Source organism: Miniopterus schreibersii (genome assembly GCF_964146895.1).
Source record: "Miniopterus schreibersii genome assembly, chromosome: 8".
NCBI classification, from domain to species: domain Eukaryota; kingdom Metazoa; phylum Chordata; class Mammalia; order Chiroptera; family Miniopteridae; genus Miniopterus; species Miniopterus schreibersii.
This window is the reverse complement of record NC_138109.1, coordinates 18,048,436-18,073,966: the sequence shown is the minus strand read 5'-3', so window position 1 is coordinate 18,073,966 and position 25,531 is coordinate 18,048,436. Positions and strand designations below refer to the sequence as shown.

At 42.9% G+C, this 25,531-nt stretch overlaps 1 protein-coding gene across 2 annotated transcripts; it reads right to left on the bottom strand.

Moving 5' to 3' along the window:
• Nucleotides 1-1,203: 1,203 nt before the first annotated feature.
• Nucleotides 1,204-23,935, bottom strand: ZBTB8B (zinc finger and BTB domain containing 8B). Of its 2 annotated transcripts, none has more exons than XM_081145639.1 (4): nt 23,703-23,935; nt 18,973-20,003; nt 11,797-11,975; nt 1,204-8,957 (listed from the first exon to the last, which is right to left on the bottom strand). In XM_081145639.1, the coding sequence occupies exons 1-4, from the start codon at nt 23,741-23,743 to the stop codon at nt 8,640-8,642; spliced, it is 1,569 nt and encodes a 522-aa protein (XP_081001765.1). In that variant the 5' UTR covers nt 23,744-23,935; the 3' UTR covers nt 1,204-8,639. The 2 variants fall into 2 exon arrangements, with proteins under 2 accessions (XP_081001765.1, XP_081001764.1); XM_081145638.1 differs by having other exon boundaries at nt 23,637-23,717.
• Nucleotides 23,936-25,531: the final 1,596 nt, after the last annotated feature.

The following is a 25,531-nucleotide window of genomic DNA, read 5'->3' as shown; positions in this document are numbered from 1 at the left end:
CTGACCCTCATACATCCTCATACATACAAGAGGGTATGTAGTTTAAATGTTAGTGACGTTCACAGATTGGTCCATACATACTAGATTGGTTTAAATCCTAGTGATGCTCACCAGAATGCATCCCTACATAAGGAATAACAGATTTCTTGTCCCCAGCAACATTCTAGATCACTGGTGGGCAAACTCTGTAAAGCACCAAATAGTAACTATTTTGGGCTTTGCAGATGAAAGGTTTCTGTGGCAACCACTCAACCTTCCCATTGTAGTGCAAAAGCTGGCATGTACACTATGGAAAGGAATGGGTGTATCTGTGTTCCAATAAAACTTTACTTGCAAAAAACAGGCAGCAAGCAGGATTTGGCTCAACCTGTTTTAGATAGCACTTTTCCCCCCCTCTTACTAAGTGAAGTTAATGAGTCTTCAAACAGATGGAAAGTGTATTTAGTGTTTATGTTAGCAGTTCTATATGGTTATAGCAAATCTTTAAAAAATCTGTAGGCTATAAATGCTTTTCTCAAGAGCTGGAAGTGAGCCCAGGCCATCTTAAATGAACCCAACCTCAACATTTTTTTAAAATGTAAAATTATATCAATATATTGCTAAACCTGAACCAACTTCCTGTCTTCAAAAGAAAAACATTTGAGCCCTGGGTTGGACCATCAATCTGTACATAGGAAGGCGGTGGGTTCGATCCCTGGTCAGGGCACGTGCCCAGGTTGTGGGTTCAATCTCCGGTCAGGGAACCTGCAGGAGGCTACAGATTGACCAGTTGATGATTGATGTTTCTCTCTCACATCGATGTTTCTCTCTGTTCCTTCCCATCTCTCTTAAGAAAAAAAGATCAATATTTGAAACTGCTGCTAAAGCAGAAAAAAATTTGAAACAAAAATATGCATGCACATGTTGCCCTGGCCAGTGTGGCTCAGCTGGTTGGGCTTCATCTCGTGCACCAAAAGGTTGCTGGTTCGATTCCTGGTCAGGGCACATGCCTAGGTTGCAGCTCAGTCCCCCGTAGGGGGCATGCAGGAGGCAGCTGATCAATGTTATGTTCTCACATCAATGTTTCTCTCTTCTCCCTTCCTCTCTCTCTAAAAATCAATAAACTATTCTAAAAAATAAAAATAAAAATAAGCATGTATATCTTAAAGATTTATATTAAAAATGGAATAAGACAACAGAAATGAGAAGTCAGATCTAGATTATATAGATTATACCCACTAATTTATTACTTTATTCTCTTATTTTTAGTTCTTTATATATAAAAAGTAAAAATAGCAAAACAACATACAACCTGGATAACACTGAACCATATAAACAGACTTGGTACATAGTAACTGTAACATAAAGACCAACTCAGTTCTAAAAAGCAGAAAGTTTCCCACTCCTTAAAAAAGGTATCAGTTGCTATTGTTTTAATGGTCTCAGGATCACTTCCAACTTTATCTTCTCTTTTTTTGATAGCAGTTTTGACAAAGTGAGAAGAACTTATCCACTTGGAAACTTGGCAGCCAAAGATAGTCAGTTACTAATTTTCTTCTAAGAGTCATTGGAAAGTGTATGACTAGAACTCAGAGCTTAGCATGTTGTATCTTTTCTGGTTTTTGTGTTGTCTGCCATTAGTTTTTGCTTATATTGCATCCCATGAATGATTACCCATTTATCAAGCAGTGGTCAGCCTTCTTGAATAGAATCTAAAACAGTCTGGCTTGGGATACTCTGCCCAGAAACCATCTCACATAAGGAAGTAATTGGTCCTAACACCATTGGACAGAGAGGTAGGAAAAGACGTTTGATGGAAGCTTCTTTTGTTTGGAGCTCTATTTAATAGCTTGTCTTTTTTCCCCCCTTAACTAAAATCTTATTTGTAAAATTCCTCATTAGAAGTTCATGTAAAATAATTACACTGAGAAAAACAGTTAACTAAATTTAAATTATGAAGAATTATCTATATGAGGGGATCAAACCTCAATTTGTTTCATTCATTCCAAACCGTTTCAACCATTTTGACCTTAGCCATTCTAAAATTTGCAGTTATCTAATTTAGGTCAATTTTAAAATTCTGGAAGGTACAGAAAATAGTTAAATTACATTTGTTTTTCAAGACAAAATAAGCGATAAAGGAACAGAACACTTTTTCTTAAACCTGGCTGCTGTTCCTATTCTAAATTTGTTACTAGGGTGTGTCAATCTGAGTTGTATAAACCCAAACAAAAATTTAGTTTGAGACTATTTCCTGTCTATCCTCAAAGCTGATTTAACCGAATTAGAGATGATCTGCATTCATTTTAATCCCAAACTTGATATTTCATTAACAACCAGAAAAACTCTTTCTAGGTATGTTTAGATCATAAAGTGACTTATCTGTTTTACTAATAACTGTTATATATTATCACAGATCTTTAAATTACCTTTTGCAGATTTATTAAAATTTACTGAATCAAGAAATACCTAAAATGTATTTAAACTCAATACCATAATATTATATGGGTTACTATCTTAAATATGTGTGGTTTTTTGTTTCCTATAAAAACGTCCGTGTCAACTTCCCTGAATCATGCCCAAGTTATATTTCAAAAATCAGTTATATAGGTTGGCAAAAGTAATTTCAAGATAATGTTGTATTTTTTTTTATTTTGGAAGTTTTTACAAACACAATGAATATCTTAAAATCAAATACACGATGCATATTAAATAAGTGGACAATAAAGATTTTGATTTGCCGTGTGTGTGTATGTGTTGATGGTGGTTTATGTTGTTTCAGGTATGTGTGGATATTATTGGCAAAGAAATTAAATAAACTCCCTATGCTCAACATGTGATTTCTCCCCTCCCTGTCTAAGCATTACAAGAATGCAGGCCATGATCACACAAAGCTACATGAGGCTAAAACAGCATTTTCCTTTTCTGTGGCTTCAGTCTGATGGGTACCCAAAGGAAACAAATGCTATGGACAGGTGCTCTTTGCTGCTTGCCCAGACATGTTTGTTATCAGCATTGGCCTGGCAGGACCTGTTATCTGATCCCAGCTAGAGGTGTGGGAACTAGGAACTAATCATTTCATCTCTCTGTAAAATGGAGTTGGACCACACTATCTCTAACATCCCTTCTATTTCTCAGTCCTTGATTTAATGGTCCTGGTCCCATATCTATCCCGGTTTCTGGGATATTAACTAGTTTACATGGCTAGCCAAGACCAATCGAGATGCAGTGGGGCTCCTCCACATCTGTCACAATAACAATACCTTTGTTCTATCTTATCACACTGGACAAGATAATGGGAAGTTATTTGTTTGTTTTTAATAAGAAAACCATAGCATCTGATGCATATTTTCTGAAGACTGGGATATTCTAAAATGTTTATAGTAAATTTACATACCTAAATAAAACAAGTAATTTAAATACTGTTAATGTCCAAAACCACCATGTTTGGAAAAGGCAGGAAATGCCAGAGACTGTTTAAATTGTATATAAATTGTACCCCAAAGCTAGAAGTTTATAGGATAGGAAAGATCACAATAGCAGTAGCTTAGACAAGAAAGCCTTCTCCAAGGCTCTAAAACTGGGCCAGGTGTTCTACCCAAGCACTTCCAGAGCACCCTGTCCTTGCCCCTATTGTCTTGCCCAAAACTATGTTGCTTAATCGCTAGTCTCCCTGATTATGCACTGCAAGTCCCTTAGGGGCAGAGATTCTGCTTTACATTGACGTGTCCTAGTGCCTGATACATAATAAGGACTATATAAATAATTGTTGGATAACTGCTGAATAAATAACCTACTAGCAACAGAAGCAGGCAAGAGTAGCGCTACATGACGTAGCAATAAGAGGCATCATTACCAAGAGCCTAGTGTTTGGTGGTTGCTAGGTGGACATAGGTTCCCCTCAAGTGTGACTGATGGGATCCCCAGAAATTTCCATTCAATGTCCCTGTAATATGTCATACTATATACCTGCCTACTAGGAGTAGCACCAAAGGATACATGACAGTTTGACAGGATCATTTTGACTATTTATTCAACTCTTACACATATCTCAGCAAAATTTGCAAACTGTATATTAATCACAAGCAACTAAGCACAAAGAATGAACCCTCTTCAAGAGAGGGAAAGTTAGTTGGTGTTGGCTTTATTTTAATAGGAAATTCCCCTGGTTATATTTTATAGGAACTAGGTGGACTGTCTGTTGTGCAATTGCTTAGCATAATGGTTGGGTAAAGGATTAACAGAAACCTTTCCCCCTTCAGTATGAGAATTTGACCTCTGGTTAACTTTCTAGCTCTGTTCCCCTGACAACCTACTAAAGAGTAGTATGTCAACTATGTTGCTAGGCAGCTTTACCTGTGACAGAAATGACCCCTAACTGGTAAACTGCATCTGAACTGGGAGAACTATAAATACCTGATAGGAAGCCCAGCCCTGGGCTTCCCTAAGTACAGTGACTCTTGGAACAGACATGTCTCTTGTGGGGCCCTAGAAGCTATGTCTGTGGAATTGTTATAAAAGATACTTGCTCCCGTGGGATAAGAGGCTTTTTAGCCAGGAGAGCTCCCATACTTGCCTGATGTGGTTCGTCTCCTTGTCCAAAACTCAAATGATGGATATAAAAACTGCTCTTGAAAATCACAGTTGTCAATGAAGAATTGGCAGTAGTAAAATAATCTACCAGGAGGGTCAAAGCAGGTGCTAAACGTCCTCCTTAAGTTAGGTTCTATATCATCTGATCACAATGGTGTGAGTTAGTGTCACCTTTTAAAACTAGGACATGTTAGAAACCAACCAAACCATTCTTGCCAAACAAAAAACTTTTCATTTATCTCTACAGAAGCATTATTCCAGTACTAGAACTCAAATTTTCAGCACTATAATGGCAGATTGGAGGAACATAGTAATAGGGGATGTTGTGGAAATACTGAATGAAAACACTGCCCACCAGAAGCAACTGGATAAAGTGCTCCCTTTTTTGGGTTTTTAGAAGATAGTGTGATCACTTGAAAGCATAAGGCAAGCTATAAGAGACCACCACCAACAGGAAGTACAGCGGTAATGCTCAAAACAGAGTGTAATAGTAATTTCACACCCACCCAACCCTTTGCCCCACTCTATGCCGTTACACTAGACCTCACAGAGATAATTCTACTGTCAATGCACAAGAGACACACAATAAAAAACCTAGAAGTCCAAGTGAAAGTCTGAATTCAGTTGACCAAAGGCCACTCCAGTCTCCCCCACTGCCCTCAGAATCAGTACATGTAACCCTACCCTGTTGCCTTTCTATGGGGTTTGTTGCAACAGCAATTAACAACAACAATAACAAAAAACCATCACAGTATTCTGAACCATCAGAATACTCAATTCCACAGCATTGTGCAGACCACTAGGTCAGTCATTTTCTTAAGGAATATTCAAAGTCTAATGGTCACCAAAATATTTACACCAGAATGGCATCTTTCTGCCAAATGACCAGAAGTCATGATGCTCTATGTCATTTCTTAACTTATTACAATTACAGGCCTTATTTACATTCCTCCCCAACCCATGCTATGAAAGCCTGTACCCTTCCCCCAAGAGAAACAACTTCCCAAGGATGCCATTTTTAAATTCCATTATAAGTAAAAATTCTGTTCCCATTCATGCAATATATCTAATATAAGATAAAAGTATCCCTTTGTGAACTTGGGCAGAATGTGCCAGAAAGTTGCCAGAATATAACCTAAATCACGAATGGTCTATGTTGGACCCAAGTGTGAATTTACTTATTATAAAAATATCACCAACTCCACAAATTAAACCTCAGAGACACTGTGCAGATTATAAATACTGACCACCAAATGCAAACATAAATTTAAAACAGAACAGTTTATGATCTGAGAGTCCAGACAAAGATATCCTTTAAAAGTGATAGAATTCAGCGATTCAGTTATTACGAATGCCAACACACAAACTCTAAACAGCCAACCAGGAATGCAACAATCTGAAACATTACGGAAAAAAGAGAATTATTTAAATATTAAGCTTCATGCTCCATTTTCCTCCCAATGATTCTCTACTTTAACATTTAATAAAATGATCAAAGCCTAAAGTGGTTCTGGGGGTATGAATCAGAGTCAGAATTTCTAAGTTTCTAAGACCCAATCAGATCTTGGGCAAGTTGTGAATAATTTGGCCTCCACTCCCCATTTTACTGACCCACTATTTTCCAAAACTTGTGGGAGCATAAGGGCCTATTAATTTTTTTTATTATCCTTTTGTAATCCTTACCTGAGGATTCATTTTTTGATTTTAGAGAGAGAAAGGGAGAGAAAAACCTTGATGTGACATAAATTGGTTGCCTCTCATACGCACCCCAACAGGGGATCGAACATGCAACCTGGGTATGTGCCCTAATGGGCAATTGAAAAGGTGACCTTTTGGTGTACAGGATGACGCTCCAATCAACTGAACCACATGGGCCAGGCCAGTGTCTATTAATATAAGAAGGTAAAAGGTAGCCTAAAATATAACACAAAATTAAGTTCACTCATTCAAAGTCATTTTTTAAAAATCTTACTTTTTAGCAGGGTTTCACAACCTTGAACTCCTAACATTTTGGACTAGATAATTCTTTACTGTAAGAGACCATCCTATGAATTGTAGGATGTTAACAGCATCCTTTCCTCTATCCACTAGATGCTAGCAGCACCCTGACCCCGTTGTAACAATTAAGAATGTCTCCATACATTGCTAAATCTTCCCTGGAGAGGTAAAATCACCCCCAGGTGAGAATGACTGTCTTACAATGAAATCTCTAATGTGAAATTTTTTACCTTACACCCAGTGATATGAATAGGTCATGGGGTCACTGAAGAGGCTCCTTGCTCTACCAGAGAAAAGTAGGTAGAGAAGTTATACTGTGAGGTAGAAAAGTCATATTAAAATATCAAAAATACTTTAAACAGAGAGAGCAAAAAACATCAAACATAACTCCTTGCAAAGTAGAGCTTCTACACATCCATTTAGGTTTGCCTTTTGCTGAGATCCCTCTTATAAAACAACAGCTAATATTTTCATTTCAGGTTAAGAAAAATGTTTCTGGTTCTTAATAAGTTGCCATTTGTAACTCTTGATCTAGAACAATAATTTTCAAACTATCTGTGGTAAAAGACCAGCTTTTAAATTTCCAATCTACCACAGACCAGTATGTGGTCCTACTGTGTGGGCTGGTATCAAACAACTCATAGACCAGCACCTATGTGTGGGCCACAGTTTGAGCAGCACTAGCTAGAATTTAACTTCTACTGAGTACATAAGTTTAAATACCTTTGAATTCCTCAATGACTAGCATTTACGATGTTTTGATGATCTTTTTTGTTCAAGAGGCAGAAAAAAAGTGATTTTACCACCTTTTGAAACAGAACTATACTAAAATTAAAGGTGTCAAGAAAAAGGGATTTTTAATTTTTTTTTCAAATTTCAAAGGAAACTGTGTTTTGTCTGCATACTTTGTTTTATTCTTTTAAAATCCATTTTGGATACCTTAACATAAGACAAAATTATAAAAGTGCCTTAAATATTTTAAATCCCTAATATTTCCTGCTCTTTAGCCCTTGAAATAAGTACAGCCTTTTGTTAGAATAACTGTATGGCTGCTAAGTGGGTGAAAAGCAGACTGGTTGTAAAAACCTGTTTTTCTACAAAACTTCTTTCCTTCCAGGGGAATCTTTCAAAAGGTAAGCAATTTAGAAATAGAACTTGTTTATATAGGCTTACATTTTCCTTCCAGTTAAAGTTCCATTCATAAACTAAGTAAAGGAATGTCAGTGGTAGCTACATTTCCAAGTTACACAGCAGTGTGGTCTTTGGAAATGGCTTGAAAAAGCAGGGGAGAATTTTTAGTTTTGCCCAAATGACTTGTTTTATGATCACAAAACAGACTGTGTGTATAGAATCATCAAATACCAAATTAAGCAGGGAAACCATCCTGACCTGGGATCACAGGGTCCCTTCCCAGGGCTAACTTAAAATTTAATTCAACTGGGCGAGTCCAAGTGCCATGAGAAGGCTCTGAGCTCATTTCCATGTCTGTCTGCACATAAACACCCCAGCTCTTAAAATTGCAGTCTTAGATTTCGAAAGTACCGTTTACAATCACGTATAAGGCAGCCCTGCCTACCTTGTATCAGTAAAGCTTTCTCTTAAATATTTCAGAAAATTAGAATATGGGATTCATTAGGAGAGGCTTGGCAGAGGTAAGATTAATCTCAAAACTTAATATATTCTTGCCTACCTTTTCAGAGAAAAGAGGATGGCCACAAAGGAATGCAGAGAAAGACACTATGAAAACGAGCATGGGGGTTTTCTTATCCTTCTAATCAGAGTTTGGGTGCACAACAGGAAAACTGGGAACCCTGAGGGCCAGCCTGGATCCACTCGGAATGAAGGGAAGGTCAGCAAAGCTCTCAGAAACCAAGGGCACCAAACTGAAAAGTCATTAGTTCTTTGAGTCACAAAACCCAACCCCTACAAGGTGATCTAACAAAAATGCAAATATATTAACAGTGAAAAAAAACGTTCCTCTCAGGGTTCCACAAAATTGGACAAACGGTGTCTTTCAACCACAGAATGAGCAATAACAAATTCTAAAATCTCTTCCCACCAATTTACTGCTACATGAGTGTCTCTCGATCCATGAGGCTGGGCTGAATTTGTGGTCTGTCGTCAGAGTCGTCTCCAGCAGGGTCGTTTTCCTCACCAGACTCCACATAGATCGGCCAGTCATTGTCTGTGTCACTCTTCTCTTGGCTTTCGGAGGAAGCCTCCACCAAGCTAAGGTTGATGGGCATCAGATCGTACTCGTCGTCGTGTGTGTCTGAAACGCAGGTGCAGCTGTCGCACAGCCCGAAGCGCCTCAGCCCCTGCGACAGGTGGCTTGTGAAGGTTCTCCTGCAGCCCTTGCAGATGATTGGACGGTTGGATCTGTGCACCTAAAATCCCAAGTACACAGAGTAAGTGTCACAGAAGTGGGGTTGAGCCATGGCCTTCAAGGCCCCATGTGATGTGGCCTGGGTTGATGCTCCAGCCTCATTTTCACCACTCTCCCCTTGTTCCGCCAGCCACAGTCCTCTCCACCCCAGGGCCACTGGACATCATGGACTGTGCCCCCTTCCCCACGGCCAACCCCCCCTTCCTAATGCCTTTCAAGGACGTCTTCTCCGATGCTCCAGGCCAGGTCAGGTCTCCCCGCTGTATATTCTCGCCTATACTTCTTCCTTGACTGTACAGTCATCTCCCATTATCCGCGGGGAATATGTTCCAAGGCCCCCAGTGGATGTCTGAAACCGCACATAGTACTGAACCCTATATATACTATGTTTTTTCCTGTGGATACATACTTTTTCACTTAAAGGAAGGTCTTTTTTTTTTAAATCCTCACGCAGGATATTTTTTCCCATTGCTTTTCAGAAAGAGTGGAAGGGAGGGGGAAAGAGAGACAGAGAAACATCGATGTGAGAGAGACACATCAATTGGTTGCCTCCCGCGCGCCCCCAACCGGGGCCGGGGATAGAGCCCGCAACCAAGGTCTGTGCCCTTGGCCAGAATCGAGCCTGACCCTTCCGATGCTCTAACCACGGAGCAAAACCAGCTGAGGCTAAAGGGAGCTCTTTATGGCTTTTTTTGGGCATATCCAAAGAGAGGAATCACTACTCTTGTGTTCTGGGGCCATTATTAAGTAAAATAGGGTACCATGAATACAAGCGCTGTGACACCACAACCGCCAACCTGATAACAAGACGGCTGCTAAGTGACTAATGGGCAGGAAGCACAGACAGCGTGGAGACACCGCCAAAGGGATGATTCACATCCTAGGCTGCATGGAGCAGGATGCACGAGATTTTATCACGCTACTCAGAACAGCATGCAATTTAAAACTTACAAATTGTTTATTTATAGAACTTTCCATTTTAATATTTTCGGACCACAGTTGACCACGGGTAACTGAAACTGTGGAAAGATAAACTGCCGATAAGGGGAGACTACTGTATTTTTAACAAATCGTTGGTAAAATTCACTAAACTGTAAGCTCCAGGAGGGCAGGGGCTGTCCTCATTCATGTCCTCTGTCCTCTGTCACACTTGTCATTATATCCCTAGTGCCAGGCATATAAAGGGCACTCAGTGAACAGGTTAGGATGTTAGGCATGGCTTCTTATGTACCTTGGATTGTTTAGTTATTAGGGAGGCAGATTTGCTAGGCAGTGTATTCCCCAGTCATGCTGGCAGACTTGCCTTTTTTGACCTCCTACCCCACACAGCCCCAGGGGGCCCCTGTGTGAAGAACTATCTTTCAGATGTGTGCACTCTTCAGGAACTCCAGCCAATGGGGGCTCAGTGAGCCAAATGGAGACTCTCTTTTAAAGAGCTCTGGGTACAGGGTACATACAAGCAGCAGAGACAGAGAGAGGTTGATGCAGAAGAAGAAAGGCCAACATGATACCTAGGTTGCTGGAGCTGCCATTACATTCTGACCAATGTCCCTGCTTCCCGTGAGATTTCCTGGGCTTCCTACACCAAACCCCAACACTTGAGCCAACCTGACTATGTATCTTATGACCCCTCAACCTGACAGGGCTTGAATAATGTGGAAAAAGAGAGAAAAGGAGAATTCCAACCAATAAAACATCTTAGAAGTACCCAGGGACCTATTGCTGCCAAGAGACACTTTAGCTATAAATTGGGGTGGGGGGAGACAAACAAAAATTTAAGTCCTTGAGAGGAGGCCATTCTCAGAAAAGTGTGCTGGGGCCAGCACTGAGAGCAGAGGCAGTAACCTTGTACTTATCTTAAATCTGATTCTTTCAGAACTGTAATTCATACCATAAAATTTATCCTTTTAAAGTGTACAATTCAGTGGTTTTTAGTATATTCACAAGGTTGTGCAACTATCATCACCACCATCTAATTCCACATTTTCAACACCCTATAAAGGAACCCTGTGCCCACTGTCATTCCTCTCCCATTCCCACATCCCCCCAGCCCCTGGTAACCCCTAATCTACTCTCTATGTCCATAGGTCTGCCCATTTGGTACACTGCATAGAAATGGAATCAAACAATATGTGGTCCTTGGTGACTGGCATCTTTCACTTAGCATGTTTTCAAGGTTCATCCATGCTGTAATGTGTATCAGAACTGCATTCCACTTTATGGCTGCGTGACATTCCATTGTCTAGATATACCTTTTGTTTGTTCCTTCATCAGTTCATGGACATTTGTGTTGTTTCCACTTGTTTACTATTATGAATAATACTGCTATAAAAATTTGTGTGCAAGTTTTTCTGTGAATGTTTTCAGTTCTCTTGGTTATATACTTACAAATAGAACTGTTGAGTCCTATAGTAACTTTATGCTTAACTTTTTGAGGAATCACCAAACTGTTTTCTATAGCGGCTGCACCACTTTACAGTCCCACCAGCAATGTATAAGGGTCCCAATTTCTCCACTTCCTGGCCAACACTTTGCTATTATCCATTTCTTGATGACAGTCATCCTAGTGGGCATGAAGTGGCATCTCATTATGGCTTTGATTTGCTGATATGACAAAAATATAGCTATAATTTTAATTCATTCCCACAGGACAGCTATTGTTGTGTTGGCTGTTGTCATTTTTTAATTTGACAACCTAAGGGGAAAGAATTCAGTGCACCTGACTAAATAGTCAGGTATTGCATGTTTTAAAAATTCTTGCAGCACACCAGTTAAAAATTGCTTCGTTGGACAAATGTCAGCAGCCACCCCACACACACGAGAACTGCCAGCTCACTTACGCTCAGGGCGTGGCTCCGCAGGTGCTCCTGTCGAGTGAACCTCTTGCCACAGGTCTCACAGGGGTAGGGCCGCTCACCTGTGTGTGAGCGGATGTGTCGCTTAAGGATGCCCTTCTGTTTGGCAGTGTAAGGGCAGAAAGGACACCTGTGGAGCTTGATGGGGACCACCAGCACATCACCTAGGAAACCAAATGGATCGATTTAGCTGTACTATAAGCAGCAACAACACTGGCCAACCCTCCAATGGATGGGATCTGGGGCTAGGGAATTCCACCAGCACAGATAGCGATGATGACTGAGACCTCTGGACTAGAATTCAAGATTTGACAGTAGCTCCTCAGAAGAGCTTCCAGACATGTACAGAAGAGGTTTTCTATGATGCAGACCTTAAATTGTTTGGAATTCACATTAACTCTATATATCTGAAGTCATCAAATATCCAGGAGTCCACTTAAATCTCTTTCCAATTCTTTTTTTAAAATATATTTTTTATTGATTTCAGAGAGAGAAAGGGAGCAGGAGAGAGAGAGAGAAACATCAATAATGAGAGAGTCATTGATCGGCTGCCTCTTGCAGACCCCCTGCTGGGGATTGAGCCCACAACTGGGCAAGTGCCATGACCGGAAGCAAATCTTGATCTCCTGGATCATCATAGGTCGATTCTCAACCACCAAGCAACACCAGCCGGGCTCTTTCCAACTCTTTTTGTTTGTTTGTTTGTTTGTTTGTTTACCTTGCTCATATAAACATTACGGTGACACAGGTATAGAAACTGTTCCTTTCAAATTACATGAGTTACCCTTATTGTAGCATTCTGAGGTTTGTTTCTTCTATGCATGCCCTTTGAGATTAGAGAGATAAACCTGGAGCTTAGGAAAGAAGGGAAGAACACAGTTTTGAGAGTCCTCAGCAGATTGGAATGGTTGCTTTACCTGAGCCCTGCCTCTCTCTCGAGCACTCTACTTCCCTTAACCCATATCCCTGACACCCCTGGGTTGGAGGTGGGTAGGGTCTCTTTTGTGCTTCACCGCCATCTCCAGACCACTGTCCCTCTTCCATCCTCAAAAACCCTAAGATCTTTTGAAGCTCATACCGTCAGACAATACCACTGCAACTGTTCCTTATTATAGTCATCCAGGATCCTCTAGGTCATCTCCTCATTCCTTAGAGATTTGATCACATTGCCTTCAAACAGAACTCCTGGCATAATTCGTGTGAATACCAAAAATGATCCTGCCAAAACTCTGGTCTCTTTGTTCCTTGACCTCCTTTCCTCCAAAGACCTTGTCCTCCCCCCTACGTCAGCCACCCAGTTCTAGACCAAGAGCTCTCAACTCTGCCTACATATCAGAATCCCCTGCGAAACTTAAAAAACAAAACAAAACAAACAAACAAAAACATGTCCAATCCCCATCCCAAGGATATTTTAAAAGCACCCTTCCCATTCTAATGTACAGTCAGCAATGAGACTCACAGCCCCATACCTAGATAGTGCCACTACTGTGTTTGCCCCATAACGTACAGTTCAAATACCCCATTTCCCAATCACTATCTCATATCTTTTCAGTTCACCCCCTGGGTTCCTTTATCTGCTGGGACTTCTAAGCCATGAACTCTACTGCCATCTTACTGCCTTTCACCTCCTTCAGTCCTCACTCCTCTCTCTGCCCAGTTTAGTGCCAATAATCCATCAATGAACTCACTCCTTCCCTACACCTTCAGTGGCCTTGGTCCTCTCTCTCCCTCTACTGTGTTCACTTGGTTAAACCTAGACTCTGGTTACATACAACTCTCTGCCTATTCCATACCTGAAACAAGGCAAATTAATGTCACTGACGAAAAAATACACAGCTTTGTGTTCTGGTCTCACTTCGAATCCATCTAACCATCACCATCCAACCACTAATATCAAAAGAGCTCTCGGTTCTGCCCAGGCATCCTAAGAATTCCCCTGGTTCATTCACTCGCCCACTCCTCTCAGTGACTTTTTATACCTTCCCTCTGCTCAAATCTACAATACACCTTCTACTGCCTCCTCACTTTCAGCCTCTGTCCGTGCTTCTTATTTAATTGGAAAGAAGGAACATGCAGAAGAGAACCTCTACATGCTCCCAGTCACCCACCAGCCTCCCATATGAACACAAGTGATCTGCTTTCACTCCTGTTACTGTGAACGAATTGTCCTTCCTCCCGTTCAAAGCCAGACAATCCTTTCCACTAGTACAGAGGACCCCATCTCCCCTCCCTCTGTCCATCACCAATTCTTCTCGCTCCTGGATTATTCCTATCAGTAAATAAACATTCTTTTAGGTCCTCCACCTTAATAAAAACGCTGACTTCATATTCCCCTTCAGCGACTGATGCATTTCTTTGTTCCCTTCACAGTAAAACTCCTTGAAATAAGCATCTATATTCACTATTGTCACATGTTACTTCTGTACTTCTCTTTTAGGGCTACTCCTTTAGGTTTTTTGCCCCACCACTTCACTGACACTGCCCTCTGTCAAGCTCACTAATGACTCCATTGCTAAACCCAAAGATCAGTTCTCCATCTGCCTATACACAGCATAGGGTAGAATGGATTTCTTTCTTTTTCTTTCTTCTTTCAAACATCAGTGTGAGAGAGAAACATCAATGTGAGAGAGAAACATCAATGGGCAGCCTCCCACGCGGATTGGGCCTGCAACCTGGGCATGTGCCCTGGCTGGGAATCAAACCGGCAACCCTTTGGTGCATGGGACAACGCTCAACCAATAAGCCACCCAGCCAGGGCTCTCCTATTTCCTGAAGGACTTTCTCTTCTTGGCATCCATCAGTCTTTCTCGATTCTCTTCCCACCTCACTGCCTGCCCCTTCTCAGTCTCCTTTACTGGTTTCTCCCTATTGTCCTGACCTCAAAATGTTGCAGCTCCCCAGGGGTCAGTCCTTAGATCTCTTATCTTCTTCTAGGTCTGTAAGTTCATGGGATAGATAGGTTTTAAATTCCATGGAGCCATTAATGACAGCCAAATTTACATCTCAGCTCTGACTTCTCCCCAGAACTCCAAACGTACATATGCAATTGCTTACTGAACATCTCCAGTTGGATATCCAATAGGTATCATAAACATAACATGTTTAAATCAATTGCTCAAGATAAAAACCTTAGGGTCATCCTTAACTCCTCTTTTTCTCACATCACTCATGCACACCACTGGAAAATCTAGTTGGCTCTACCTTTGAGAGACAGTATAGTCCTAATCGAATCACATCTTACCTCTCTACTGCTACCACACTGAGTTAAGGATCACCTGGGGTAACTGCAGTAACCTCCTCCTAAGTCATCCTCCTGCTTTCACCCTTACTGCCCTATAGTCTATAGGTAGAGAGCAAGGGTGGAAGCAAGAGGACCACTTAGGAGGTTACTACACATAGTACCTAAGGGGATCCTTTTAATATATGTCATTTCAAATCACTCTCGTGGCTTTCCTTCTCAGAGTAATATCTTAAGGCCTTCTCAAGGCCTTCAAGACTCTACCTGGTCTACCCTCACATGAACTCTCTGACCTCATCCTCTAAAACTCTCTGCCTTGCTTACTTTACTCCAGCCACACCAGCATCCTAGCTGTTCCTTTGGTTCACTCACCAAACGGGATCCTGCACCTGGGCCTGTGTGCCTTGCTCTTCCCTCTGCCTGAAAAGTCCTTCTCCCTGATATCTGGACAGTCTGCTCTTTTGCCACTATGGGATGTCTGCTCAAAAACAACTTCTTAGAAAGGGCTTCCTTGTCAACACTAAATAAAATACCATCCCCTACACCTTCTATCAACCTTTCCCCTGTTCTAGTTCTTCATATTACATATTAACTTACTTGTTTCCTGTCTGTCTCCTACACTAGAGTGTCAGCTTCATGAGGACAAGGACTATCATTTGTTCTCAGTGATGAACAGTGCTTGGCATGTAGTAAGTACTCAATAAATATTTGTTGAATGAATGAAAGAACAAACAGAAAAGATAAGGTGTTGACGAAGCAAGCCAATGATGGAATGCTGGACACAGTGACATTAAATGACCCATGATGAGGCTGAAAAGGAATGGGCAGAGGTAACAGCAATGAGTACTCATGGTGTTGGAAGCCAGGGGAAGAAAGAATTTCAAGGAGAGAAAGGTCAGAGTCCACTGCCAAGAGAGGTCAAGTAAGAGAACACCTGAAAATCACTCATTACGTTGTCTCTAGAAATGCACATAGCTGACCTCATGACAGAGGTTTCAGTGGTGTGTAAGGGCAGAAGCCAAGCTTCAGTGGGCTGAGAAAAAGAGTGGGAAGTAAAGCAGTAGAGGTAGCCAATGTAGATGAACTTTCCAAGAAGTGATGGGAGATGCTGGAGCTAGGGTTAGGAGGTCGGAGGAGGAGAGATTATAGCAGGACCTTATGCTTTGACAGTGTCTGCAAACGTTGGGATGAGCAACATGGATACAGAACTACTGCAACAGCCTCCTGACCATCTCCCAGCCCTGGTCTCCCAGTTGCACAACATCTTGTGCTGAGGCCAAATTAGGCTCCCTGAAGCACAGATCCTGTCTACTCCCAAGCTCAGAAACTACCCCAAATCTCCCCTGTGCCTACAGATAAAAGCCTCATCTTTCAGCATTTGACATTTTCCCACGATCGGACTCTAGTCAATTTCTTCCTATGTTTCTGTTTCTTAGCCTTAGATGCCACGTTCATGAAGCCTCCCTCATCTCCCAGTAGGAAGCCAGTTCTGCTTTTGGACACACGTGAAACTCACACCTCCATCTGTCTTACAGCCCTAGTACCTTTCAACCATGTGATGCCAATGACACACATCTTATGTCCTCGAAGTTCCTGGAGCACTGGATCCACATCCGACTTATGCTTGTAGTTCCACCAAGAAGGTGCTCAAATATTTGAGCAAATAAATGAATAACCAAACGAATCAATCCTACTCTGTGCCTTGGCACGTGGAATAAGTTCAGCCTGGAGCTGTGTAAATGGAGCCAAAACCTGGTGGAAACCAGGCATGGCCACGGGCCAGGGCGGCTGCCTTGCCACGACACCCTGTGGTTAGAAACCTGACTTTACAGACAGATAGGCAGGACTTGAATGAAGATGGCATACAGCTGACTTCTTGATACTTGTGCATACAGGCAGGGGGTGCTGAAAGATAAAATCATTGCACTGAAATCCTCTATCCACTTGTCCTGCCTTCGGTTCGTTGAATGAGCGAAGTGAAGCCAGCTCAGGTTTCTAGTTTTAGCTGTGCCACTTACCAGCTCTGCATTCTCAGGAAACTCACTAAACCCTTCTGAGTCTGTTTCTCTACACTTCCTCTGCCAAATTCACGGGCATGATGAGGGTTCTCATCATGTGAAAGAGTGATCGCAGTCTGTGAAGTGCTATTATATACATAGAAATGAGATTTCAACAAGTTCCCATAGTATGATCACTAAAAACAGCTGCTACCTTCCAAATGCTGGTTAAGACAGTGTCTCTGAGGACCAGAAACAGCATTTTCAAATTTTTCAAGTCTAATATTAATCACACATACACAGTGTTCTTGCTTCAAAAAAATGAAATTTAAAAAATCTAAAGACAGCCCTTTAGTAATAAATAAAAGCAGCTGATCTCCCTTATTTAAAATACTTTCACTGTTCCATATTGAAGGATGTATAAGAATTTTGATTCATTAATTTCTTGGCTTTAGGTTCTAGAAGCTATAGTGTACTTTCATCAGGAAGGTGACAGCCAAGTCTATTTCTATCTCCTACAAGACACTTTACAACACAATTAGCTCACTGTTAAGAAGAGTTAACTCATCTTTCAGAATTGTTCAGGGATATAAACAAGTTCTCTGAAAACAAAAAAGTCTACCAAAGCATATAAGAAATTTACTCACATGGAGGGTTGAGTATTGAATGTCCTGAGAGATCAGACTGCTATTAGACATGGCCCATGGACAGGAACATGGTCATAGTAAAATGGAACTTCCAGATTATAAACAATGGAAGACAGGAGGGACACCATTAGAAACTTTACAGGAAAAGCTGGCTGTATGAGGGCCAAGGGATCCGTGGAGCTGCAATGAAGCTTGGAGATAGATGGGTGGCTTTGCAAACAATGTTTCCTCTGTTGGTGCATTATTAAAAGATTCAAATGGGGGTTTGCTGCATTTGCAGTAGCTGTAGGGGCTTAATATTATCTGGATTCCCAGAATAAAGATAAGAAGCATCACTGAAGATAATACCTGGAAGTATCTTAGTGGCTTCTTAACTCTCTTATAAAAAGATAAGATTTCTTCACTGTAGCCTACTCATCTGTGTTTGTCCCTTAAAGAATACTAGTAAGATTTAATAAAGAATACATGTGCCAGCCCTGGCCGGTGTGGCTCAGTTTGTTGGGCATCATCCGTGCACCAGGAGGTTGCAGGTTCAATTCCCAGCCAAGGGCACATGCCTGGGTGGCAGGCTAGATAGGCTAGATGCCCGGTAGGAGGCGTGCAGGAAGCAGCCAATCAATGCTGCTCTCTCACATCCATGTTTTCTTCTCCCTCTCCCTCTAAAGATCAATAAACTATTTAATAAAAAAAAAAGAATACAGGTGCCAGTCAAAAATAGAAATTTACTCACATGAAGACAAGCACCAACTCTACAATATTCTCAAGTAGATCACACCATCAACTGTGACATATTAACAAATGTCTATTATGTGTCAGGTACCATGGTTGACACAAAGAATAAATTTCCTACCTGTGTAGAACATATTATCATATGTGAGAAAAAAATATGAAAACCTTCTCATTTGATCCTCAACCCTGTGAAAAAGGAAAGACAGGGATGAATATCTCCTGAACAAAACAGGTTCAGAGAGATTTAATGATTTAACTAAAGTCCCATTGCTGGTTAGTGGAAGACAGTAGGTTCTTTCTATGTCTTCAAACTGCCCTCAACATGCTTATACTCCAGTTGGAGAGGTAAAATACTAACATATACAAAGAAACAATGCCCTACTCAATTAATACCTAATGGTTGTGGTGGTGGCAGCAATAATGTGGTGATAGTGATGGTGGTGGCAATGATAATGATGATAATGATGGTGGTAATGATGATGGGAGACTATAAGGCACAGATGCGGGTGCTAAATGACCAGCAGAAACAATGAATGCAAATGGAGCTCACCTGAGTCCTCACCATACCAGTCATTCTGGACATCCATCATGGAACTCATGGCACTCATGGCTCCTCCTACACCATCTGGTCTTCCTTCCAAACTCCGAGAAAAGTGATGATCCGTATCATCTTTGCTCTGGACAGCACTGTTGCGCAGGAGGGCCTCCAAGAATTGCTTCACGTGGTAGTTACTGTAAGCCAAGTCCACAGGCTGGCCACTGGGCAAACCCTCCTCAATGTGGGGCAGGCTCAGTGGGGCAGCACACTGCTGTAGCTGCTCACCAACCTCCACTTCCACTTCGTCGGCATCAAACTCCACCTTAGGCTCTATCTGTTTGGGCAGAGTGGAGAGGTCACTGTCAGCTGAGCCACTGCCCTGGCTGTCTTTCACCACCAGTTCCGGAGGGTGGCAGCCTCTGCAGTCACCGCAAGGGGACTCTCTTGGACAGTCCACACTCTCTTCTTCCTCAGCTGGAGAGGAGACCAAGCTCTTAGTATCACAGGAGGCCCCTTCCCTGCCTGAACTGGGGCTTCCACTATCAACCTGATGAGCTGCTGCTGCAGCTGCAGCTGCAGCTGCCGCTGCTACAGCTGCAGCAACAGCAGCTTCCTTCTCCATCTTTCGGCAGATATCAAGGGATGACCTGATGTACGTCTTGCAGAAGTTCACCACGTCGTTCATCTGCAGGTAGCTGGCGGCCGACATAACTTCAATCACGTTCTCCCCACACAAATCCAACTTCCCAGAATACAGGAAATCTAAGATGATGGAAAAGGCATCGGAGGTGACAATGTCCAAGGAGGCGGTGCTGTGCCGCCCGCTGTCCTGGATATAGTGAATGAGTAGTGCTCGGAAGTAGCCGCTGTTGGCAAACAAAATATTCCTATGGGCCTTGAAGATCCGCCCTTCCACAATGATGCTACAGTCACAGAAAAAGTCCCTCTTTCGCTGTTCATTCAACTCCCCCAAGAGCTTGGCATAATAGGATTGCACCTCCATTTCTTCACCAGCTGCTGCTGCTCTGGAGTAGCCTGTATCTCTGCCAAGATTTTTTTTAAAGTTAATTCACAAATCCCAACCTTACAAATAAGATGTTCATTTTTAATATATATTTATAAATTCTTCCCAAACACTGGTTCAGTAGAGGGAGGGTTATGATGTGGGCTGTTTGGGATCTAACAAAAATCAGAGATTGTCCAACTGGGTTAATTTATGAAAAACAACAAAAATAACTAGAGCTAAATGCATGTGGCCCAGTACACAGTGTTTGATTCTTTCAGTGAATTTTTATAAAAACCCTTTGATAAAACATCAATATTGTCCCCATTTTCCCAATAATAGTGAGACTCGAAGAAGATAGGAGATGACCCAGCTGTAACAGAGCCAGGACTCAAAACCACATCTGTGAACCTGCAGAATTCATGCTCTGATGCACTACATTTGACTTTCTTCAAGGCTCAAAATATAGATAATACCCAAATCTAACAACTACAGTTCAGTCTACAGCTTCCTGATACAGAGCTTAGAGCCTGGCAAGTCTCAGCTCACATCTGTTATCATCACTTGCGGAAACACTGGTGGATTCTTGGGCTTGCCAGCATGTACTCACCCTTCTTATGGCTTTAGTGTCCTTTTCTGCTTTGGTTGGAACCACCCTTCCCCCATTCTTGGCCAATGTGCTTTGCATCTAGCTGGTGCCAACACCAGGCTCCACTCTCTTACCACAGTGACTGGCTCAGAGATGGCCACATGGCTTAGTCAGAGCCAATGAAAAGCAATGAAATGTTTACCTGGCGTTCCAAAAGAGTACTCTCAGCTCTGTGGGCAGAAGGGATGTGAGGGATGCTGCTGCCACATCAATAGAGGAACCAGCTTAACATAGCCCAGCTCAGGCAGAAGCAACAGATGGACCGGGGGACACCATCTGAGCCCCAACTTCTGCTGTGCCAGAAGCCAATTATGTCCCTTTTTGCTAAGCTGGTCTGAGTTGGGTTTCCCATCTCTTGCAACTGACTCCTAACTGACTGACTCTATACTACCCTTGGTTCACTCCTCTGTATTTCTATGTCCTGGCCCTTGTCTGTCCGTGGACTGCAAGTCCTTTGAAGGCATGATCCATGTCTTATTTCATTTGATATCCCCCACAGCACCTGGCAAAATGCTGTGGACAGGGAGGTTTGCTAAATACAATGGAATACTCTTCTTAACTGCTAAGTAGAACAGATTTAAATCAAGTTCAAAATCCTTCTGCTAAAATCCCATCTGTGTACATGCCTTTGTTGGTATATACATGACATTTTTTTCTGGAAGGTTATATAAGCAAGAGTTACCTTCTTCCCCAACCTCTCTCCTCTATCTTTTCCCATCACACAAACCACAGAGCCATCCATCAGTACCCCTTTTACTTACTGACCCATTGATCTCAAAGAAGTTTTTACAACCTAGTACATCATCTCCCTTTACTGAAATTGCAAAAGGCCTAGTTAGAGCTGCCAACCAGTAGGTAACAATTCTAGCACTCTTCCTTTCTACAAATGGAGCATAACAATGCCTCACCCAACCAGAAGTCAGGCACTCTCCCCTCCGAAAAAGGGTCCCTCCACTAGCAAAAATAGATTCCCCAAGGCCTAACACACTAACTGCACAGACGTTACTCATAAAAGACCCACATCAACCTTATTAAAGGGCAATTTACACCTACTTTATACATATGTATAAGTGATGCATTAAGTTTGGAAACTAGAGAGTCAATTAGGGAGAGAAGTGGAGAGGAGCCTCTATAAGCAAGTAAACTGACAAACTTAAAAGTGAGAACTGACAGATGGGAAAAGGTAAAACAGTTCTAAAAACTAGACCCAGGAATTTTTAAAATATCAGCCTGAGGCCATTTAGCTAAGGGTATTACAGGCTCCTACCTATTCAAAATGGCCTAAGGACATCACTAAATTATAGCCCAGAGCTATAATGGTTGGGCCTAAGAAATCAAGAAGATTCCTATCTTTTTACATTATTTTAAACTCAAGGAAGTTATGTCATAATTTTGGAAATTTTCATCCAAAGTATTTAAAATTAACATTTTGGTTCAGAAAGGAAGAGAACTGTCAGATATCTGAAAAATTCTACTATTCCCAAATAAAAGTAGGCACAATCTTCTGAACTTGTAGAATGGTCTTATTTACAGGGGCTCCTCCCAGGGTACTTCTATTTTTTCACTGGAAGATGCTCCTTTTCAACAACAGTATCCCAAATCCATTTCCTTTGGCTTTCTCTCTGCAAATATTCTAAATTCTACTGGCTCTTGCAAATACTCCCTGACTTTGCAAGTCTATCCACATTCTTTCTTCAAACCTTTCCTCAATCCTGCATTTGGCATATAACGTGAAAATATTTATTCATATTAATCTTACTTGCCTTTGGTGCTCTGCATCCCTGCGACATACTGAGGATCACCACTTCTCCCAGAAAAGCAGCTCGTAGGGCATAATGCTCTCAGAAGTACATTTATCCACTCTCTGGCAAGGACCTTCCCAAACTTCCCACTATTCCGATTTCAATTCAACAGTTACTAGCTACAGACAATGCCTGATACTAGGAAGATGCCAAAAATAGAAAAATAAACGTAGTACTCCTATATAATGCCTGTCTTTCAGGAAAGGGCAGATGCCAACATTATCACCCGCAGTAAACTCCCACATTCCCCTGAGGGGATCCCACCTCGCCAGGTCACAGAACTGTCTTCCTTCAGGCACCAAAAGCAGCCTTGAATTCCAACCACTGACTCCTCCAGGTTCACTGACCTGATCATGAGAACCTGCTCATCAATTGTTAGTATTCACTGAGCACTACTTCTCATGAAGCAATGTACAAGTTCTTTACAAACATTAATTAATTTTAACCTCACAATAACCCAAAGCAGTAAGGACATCATTCCATTCTCTTTTTCAGAAGAGAACATTTCTCTTTCAGATTTACAGATAACACGACCAAAGCTAGGCTTGGAGCTGAGATCTGTTTGATTTCAGAGTTGATATCCTGAACCACTCTGCCAGCCTGACTCCCCAAACCTTCCTGGACACAATGAGAAGGGTTGGGGACGTCGCTCCTTTCTCCAACGCATGGAGTGGAAGGGAAACCACAGGGAAGAAGTTTCCATTTCCACAGAAAGAATTTCAGGGTCAATTGCATCCTCGGTTCACCTGCTAAACTGTTCACAGGACAAGGGGATCCTCCCTATCCGGAGCCAGACGACCGGAACTAGTTACTGGACTCTGGCTCTGGCTCCGAAGGCCTTGCCCCTCCCGTGGCCTCCGCGGACAAAGTGACCATCGCTGCGCTGGGCACTGCCTCGCGCCCCCGCAACATCCGGAGGAGCCCACGCCCCGACCACCCGGGTGGACCACGCGGGGGGACAGCCCAATGCCCAGGAAGGGGGGGCAACTGCCCCGCGGCGCCCCTCCCCACGCTGAGGGGGAGGTTGGTTGTGGGTCGATAACCAGCGCGGGTTTGCGCGGCGGAGATCCCGGGAGTCGCCAGGGCCAGGCGGTCGGAGGAAGACCGACCGAGATGGGGCTTCCCTGCCCGCTGACCCCCGGCCAGGGCCGACCTTCGGGGTGCCCCGGATCCTGCCCAAGCCAATGAAAGCGGCAGCGTGAACCCGCTTCTCGGCTCTCACCTTCCAGTGGGTTCCAGCAGCGCCGCCACCGAGCTACGCGCACCGACACGCCCCCCTTTCATTCACCTGTCGTCCTCCGCTGAGAGACGGGGCAGCCGACCAATCATGGGTGGCCTGGGCTCAGGAAGGCGGGCCTTCGGCCTGAGGGCTGGTGTACGGCGCCGGCGCCCCCTCCGGAGGATGCGCTCTGAAGGCTCCAGTTCCCGTGGGCTGATGGGAGTTGTGGTCTCAGCGTTGGTTTTTCGGCGAAGGATACAGTGGACAAAACTACAAGTACCGAGATGCCAAAAGGGGCAAGAACCGGGGCTTGTAAAAGGCTGGAGCTGCGTTCGATCTCCTGAGCCCCAGCTGTGGGACCTGCGAAGTATCGATCTCTTTGTCCGGAGAGCTGAAGGCGCGTCATGCATACTAAGGCATCCCGGAAAGGAAGGGCTGTGACTTATCCGTGCAGCCTCCGCAGCAAATCTGGAAATAAGTAAAATGGTTTAATCTACTCAACAGGTTTTGACTGAATCCTAGCAACACTTTTTTCCCTTGAAAGGCCTTACGGTTCATATATACAAGTGAAGCACTTAAATAGTGGTACAAGGTGCTAAGTAATGGCACAGACACGTTCTGGGGTGGCTGTGAAGGGGACAAACCAAGACAAACCAGGTTACTGCTCTCGGGGAACTTAGTTCTAATGGGAAGTGTATTCATCTGTTAGGGCTGCTGTAGCAAAGTATCACAAACTAGCTTAACACAATCCTGGCGGCTAAAAGTCCAAAATCAAGGTGTTGGCAGTGTTTGTTCCTATGAGGGAAGGATCTGTTCCAGGCCTCTCTCCTTGGCGTGTAGGTGGCCATCCTCATGTCCGCATGGCTTTTTCCCTGTATATACCTCTGTGTTCAGATTTCCCCCTTTTTATAAGGACATTAGTCATATTGGGTTAGGGGTTCACTCCAGTACAAAAGCCATCTTAGCTAATTACATCTGCAGGCAGAATTGTAAGCTAAGCAGTACATCTCATTGGCCACTTTGCCTAGAAGGAAAGATGGCCTGAGGTCAAGATCTATACCAGTTCCCAGACAGTGACTAATGATTTGAGCAACTCAGAGTTAAAGATTAGAAGTTCACGATGAAGAGGTTTTCAAAAGATGGATTCCCTACAATGGTCCTAGATCATGAGGCAGCAGGTATGCCATATGAATGCTCGCCATGGGCCCCCACTTGTTCAACGGGTTCATGAACAAAGGACCATGATGATGGGGGTGAAGAACAAGGACATTCCCTCACCAAAGCCAAGCTGGGAACCACCACTCCTGACACCCAGTGTGTCCTCAGCAGCAACCAGCCCTGAACCCTTGACTGGGTATCAGACCTTGAGGGGACCAGCCAACTATTTGGTGGCAGATTAATTGCATAGGACCGTATCCCTCTTGATGGAGGCAGGAATTTGACTCACCAGAAGAGGCACTTACTCTGGATTTGGATTTGCTTTACTTGCCTCTCATGCCTCCGCCAGAACCTCCGCGTGTGGACTTAATATTGCCTTGGTATCCCAGGCAATATTGTTTTTGATCATGGAAGTCACTTTGCAATGAAGAAGTGAGACACTAAGCTGACACCCACAGGACTCACTGGTCTTACCATGTGTTCTATTAGCCAGCCTTTTAAAATGGTGGAAAGGCCTATAGAAGGCCCAAACGAGGTACCCTGTGTTCAACACTTGGTGATATAGAGAGCCATCTACAGGATGCACTAATGCTCTGAACCAGGGTGCAGTTTCTCCTTTAACTGGGTGCTACATAGTTTAAGAACCAAGGGGTTAGATGTAGGAGAGTGGCTCCTCTCACAATAACTTTTTGACTCACTCAAAAATTATTTGCTTCTTGGCCCCCATGACTGTAGGGAGG